Source organism: Dermochelys coriacea, chromosome 1, assembly GCF_009764565.3.
Source record: "Dermochelys coriacea isolate rDerCor1 chromosome 1, rDerCor1.pri.v4, whole genome shotgun sequence".
In the NCBI taxonomy this organism is placed as follows: Eukaryota; Metazoa; Chordata; order Testudines; family Dermochelyidae; genus Dermochelys; species Dermochelys coriacea.
The window spans coordinates 4,800,069-4,805,607 of NC_050068.2; the positions used below are offsets into that span (position 1 = coordinate 4,800,069).

At 43.1% G+C, this 5,539-nt stretch overlaps 1 protein-coding gene across 1 annotated transcript; it reads right to left on the reverse strand.

The window, feature by feature from the left end:
- Positions 1–581: 581 nt before the first annotated feature.
- On the reverse strand, positions 582–1,427 carry LOC119857104 (olfactory receptor 51G2-like). The gene has a single exon (XM_043503975.1). It carries the CDS (start codon positions 1,410–1,412, stop codon positions 582–584), a length of 831 nt encoding a protein of 276 aa, XP_043359910.1. The 5' UTR covers positions 1,413–1,427.
- Between the last annotated feature and the right edge of the window lie 4,112 nt (positions 1,428–5,539).

Consider the following 5,539-nt stretch of genomic DNA (forward strand, 5'->3'; position numbering starts at 1 on the left):
GCCCAGATTCCTGACCCCCTCTCAAACTCCAACCGCCTGCCCCAGCCCAGCCCCACTTCCCACACCCTGAACCCCTCATTATTGGCCCTACCCCGCAGTCCTCACCCCTGCACCCCAACTCTCTGCCCCAGCCCTGAGCCCCTCCCACACCCCAAACCCCTCATCCCTGCGCTGTGGGGTCATGGGCATCAATCATTTTCTTAAACTGGGTCCCCAGAAAAAAAGTTTGAAAACCACTGCTTTACACCCCATCTGAACCTCTCTCTACAGAGTGAAGGAGTACTTGTGGCACCTTAGAGACTAACAAATTTATTAGAGCATAAGCTTTCGTGAGCTACAGCTCACTTCATTCACGAAAGCTTATGCTCTAATAAATTTGTTAGTCTCTAAGGTGCCACAAGTACTCCTTTTCTTTTTGAGAATACAGACTAACACGGCTGCTACTCTGAAATCTCTACAGAGTGGAGATCAGTAGCTTATATCATCTTGGATGTATGGATCCAGGATGAAAGAGGTGACCCTGGCTGGTATTCTTTGTCTCCTGTGTTATGACCACTGGAGCCAGGTGAGGAACTGACCCTTCACTTGAAAAACACCCTGATTATCTGTGCACGAAGGTGTTTGCTTTTCACGCTGTACACGACTGGGTTCATCAGGGGTGGGACCAGCAGGGAGATGTAGCTAAGAACAATCTGAAGCAAGTAAGAAGAGCTATACCAGAATCTGTACATCACAACCATGCTGATGTCTGGTGTGTAGAAGAGCAGGATGGCGCAGAGGTGGGAGATGCAGGTGTTCAAAGCCTTGAGGCATTGAGCATGGGATGTGATGCTCAGCACTGTTTTGAGGATCATCACATAAGAGAGGAAGATAAGCAGCAAGTCCAAGCCCATTGTTATGAGTTTGGTAAACAAGCCAAAGATACTGTTGACTCTGATATCTGAACAAGCCATCTTCATGACTTCCTGGTGCAGGCAGTAGGAATGGGAGAGGACATTGGCTCGACAATATTGGAACTGTTTCAGGAGAATGGTGAGTGGGAGTATTACAGCCACCCCTCTTAGAACACACACCAGTCCCATCTTGGCTATTCTTGGCAGGGTTAAGATGGAGGCATATCTTAGCGGGTCACGGATTGCGATGAAGCGGTCCAAGGCCATCAACAAGAGCACGGAAGATTCAATGCATTGAAGGGAGTGGATGAAGAACAACTGGGCAAAACATGCATCAAAGCTGATCTCCCTAGAGTTAAATAAGAATATACCCAGCATTGTTGGTATGGTGGCTATCGATAAGCCAAGGTCTGAGATGGCCAACATGGAAAGGAAGATGTACATGGGCTCATGGAGGCTTGGATCTGTTTTTATAATGAACAGAATGACTGAATTTCCTAATATCGAAATAAGATACATTAAGCAGAAGGGGATAGAGATCCAGACATGGATGTCTTCCTGTCCAGGTATCCCGGTGAGAAGGAACACTGCAGGTGTGAATTTGGTGTCATTGACAGATGACTTAACATCCTGGGCAGGTCCGAGGAGTTTTGAACTTTGCTTCCTGAAAGGAAAAAGAACAGGAGACTAGAAGATATGTAACTAGACATCATTCTGCTCTTGGTGCAAGTCTAGAGACTCCCAGGAGCTCAAGGAAAATCAGCAAAAATATAGTCTTGAATTTGCACCACTGATAGGAAGTTAGGCATTGCCAGACCTCATCAGACCTATAATCCATCTAACCCACTATCCAGTGGCCAAGTCCAGATGCTGCACAGGAAGGTGGAAGAAGTTCTGCAATAGACAGCTATGAGACAACCTGCTGCAAGAGACAATTTCCCCCTGACACCTGGTAATTAGACATTTTGGGGGAGTAAATCAGGAAGGTTTAGAGCCCTTCCAAGAGCTTATTTTTTTTTAAATACTCACTCCTGTATTTGGATTTTCTGGTCACTCATACAAACACATCCAGTCCCTCTATGAATCCTGCTAAGCTCTTGGCACCATTAATATATTATGGTTGGTAGGTCTGCAGCCTACTTGAGTATTGTTTGATTTTACAATTATGACCTTCCCACAAAAAAAACACCCTTTCCAGGCCTCCACTTCTGAATGTGCCCCAGTGTATCATGATTTGTGTGTAAACACATGGCAAGTGCATGGGGTAAATGGTTATTGTATTTATCGGTTTTCTGCATTGAAGCTATTTATAAACTTGTTTCATTGCCTTGTCATATATATTCTTTATTTTCTCCATTCCTGAGAGTCCAAATAATGCCACTGCCTCTTTCCAGCACATGTGATAAACTCTTAGTGCCAAGTTCTGAACTTAATAGCTTTGACTTCAACTGTGTCAATCCAGATTTGCATGTGTAAATTCAAACAGAACCGGGCTCTATTAACTTTCCCTTACTGACTGCTCCAGTAATACATGTTGACCCCCCCAAGAATCTCTTCAAGAGAAGCTGAAGTGCTTTACCTGGCCAGAGTTGACTGAATCCAGAAAGAAAAGGAGTACTTGTGAGACCTTAGAGACTAAAAAATTTATTTGAGCACAAGCTTTCGTGAGCTACAGCTCACTTCATCGATCTGAGGTGCAGAAAAGGGGATTGTAAGAGTGTTTGTATATAATGGATGCCCATCACCTGTTTCATGAGAATGGCTGAAGTAACTTGCACACACAAATGGATATTAGTGTAAACATAGTGTTTTCACTAAAAGAAAAGGAGTACTTGTGGCACCTTAGAAACTAACACATTTATTCGAGCATAAGCATCGTGCATCTGATGAAGTGAGCTGTAGCTCACGAAAGCTGATGCTCAAATAAATGTGTTAGTCTCTAAGGTGCCACAAGTACTCCTTTTCTTTTGAGAATACAGACTAACATGGCTACTGAATGCAGAAAGTTTCATCATCCTACAGGATTCTCTTCATCCTCACAGGACCTGCATCCTTTCCCCATGCATGGGTCTGTAGATATCTAGGCAGTTACAGCCTATCAGAGACAGTTACTTTAGTTGGATGTGGGAGAGGATGGCATCACAAATGGGTGAACAGTGAAATCACTGGTTTCAGAGTAGCAGCCGTGTTAGTCTGTATTCGTAAAAAGTAAAGGAGTACGTGTGGCACCTTAGAGACTAACACATTTATTTGAGCATAAGCTTTCGTGAGCTACAGCTCACTTCATCGGATGCACGATGCTTATGCTCAAATAAATGTGTTGGTCTCTAAGGTGCCACAAGTACTCCTTTTCTTTTAGTGAAAACACTATGTTTACACTAATATCCATTTGTGTGTGCAAGTTACTTCAGCCATTCTCATGAAACAGGTGATAGGCATTCATTATATACAACCACTCTTACAGTCCCCTTTCCTGCACCTCAGATCGACTCTTTGCTGAAAAAAAGACCAGTGGATCTGTTCTCTCAGGACTTTTTGCACAGTCTTGTATAGGAATAGCAGAGGCATTGTGTTCATGATGCTGAATGTGTCACAAACAGCTTTTGGACAGTTACCAGGACATAGTACCATACAATTGTTCACTGAACAAACAGTTAATACCACAAATCCATTGCAAACAGTATGTGGAGCATTTCTGAAATCCTTTCTTAAGCAAAAGCCATTAAGCAGTAATGTTACCACTATTCCTTCCTGTAGAGATTCCAACAACTTTGCTGATGACTTTCGATATACAGGAATGTCATGAACGTTTGATTTGTAATATTTGTATTACAATGAAAAGTTTTTGCATAACAGCAAACAAAAGTCTACTAGCTCCTCTGTTCCTGAGTTAATATCTGACTGTGTCTCCTCAGGTTCTGTTCCTTCAGTCTGTGACGTTCCCCTCTGGTGTTTTCTGGACCGGTGATCTGCTAGGTCTCTCCAATCCTTGACTCTGGGAACCAGCTTTTCCCTGCTGTTCTGTGAGAACCCCCATTCCTGGGCTGTTCACACACAGCCTCTAACATGTAAGCTGCTCCCATCTACTTGCAACCGAATGACACTAGCCAATACCTCCAGTCCCAGACACAAACCTAGGAACCTCCAGTGTCCCGTTGGACACTGCAAGCTTATATGAGTTTGTCAATTTAACAAAGAAATGTATATGTACCAGGCTTGTTATCCCAAGGGGAATCTCTGTCACGCTTCAGACTAAATGCACTGTTTCAGGTAGAATAAACAAACAGATTTATTAACTACAAAGATAAATTTTAAGTGATTAAAGTCAAAGCATAATAAGTCAGATTTGATCAAATGAAATAAAAGCAAAATGCATTCTAAGCTGATCTTAACACTTTCAATGTCCTTACAAACTTACATGCTCCTCACCACAGGCTGGCTGGTTGCTCTTCAGCCAGGCTCTCCCGTTTGATCAGCACTTCAGTGGCTTGGTGTGGGTCTGTAGATGGAGGTGGAAAAGAGACGAAGAACATGGAAAATATCTCTCCCTTTTATCTTGTCCTTTATTCCCTCTTGGCTTTGCCCCTCCCCCCTTCAGAGTCAGGTGAGCCTTACCTCATCACAGTCCCAAACTGACCAAGGGAAGGGGGGTGACTCCCTCAAGGGTCTAATAGATTCTTTTGTTGCTGCCTAGGCCAGTGTCCATTGTTCCTGTGAGGCTGGGCTGGGTTTGTCCCATACCTGCCCTGATGAGGTGTGAACTGCCTCTCTGCTCTTGGAGAGTTTTTTCCTGGGCTTTCTTTAAGCCATGAGGATACAGTTTCAACCTCATAAGTATATACATGAAATTATAACCTATAACATTACTGTAACAATTACTGTAACATCACTATAACAACCATGCTCAGTGCATCATGAGCCTTCCGAATACACCCAACATGACAAATTTTGCATTGGATACCACACAATCATTTTATAAAGATGAACATGGGGGTGTAGGGTGTTCCCCTGAGGACCTCCCCTCTTAGTTTACTGCAAAAGGGTTAGTCACTGACTAGCTTGAAGGCAGTTTGTGTTATAGTTCTCTTGGCATCCAGCCATTAAGGCTATGAGGCAAAATGCCTCAGTTTCCCCATTCACACACAGAAAACCTGTTTTTTATGGTTTATCTGCTGTGATAAGCTTTAAACCTGTTTACAGGTATTAATTGAAAAGTAATATTATGATAAGGTTTAACATCTGTGTCAAAATTCTTATACCCAAAACATAACATTAATACCAATTTTTTTTATCTTAGGTGTGCATTTACAAGCATCTTTATGTCCCACACCCTATTCTCAGATATTCTAGTTTGAGGTCAGTTTATTCATTATCCCTGGTGTCCTTTGACTCTCTCCTATTTAATAAGTCATTGGCTTTTCTTTCCCTCCAGTGTTCCCTTTTGTGTGGGCTCCTAATCTAATCATGTTTCTGGCATTTTAATATCTCATGGTCTGGCAAGATAAGTGTCCAGGGGGATTCTGCACATTGGCTGGCCCTTTGGGAAGTGGTCTCCCAACCCCAGGATTATACATATGCAGAAAATACAGCTCCCCTTTTGGGGTTACCCTGTGTTTCCACCTCCCGACACTGAGTCCTTCCCTGCC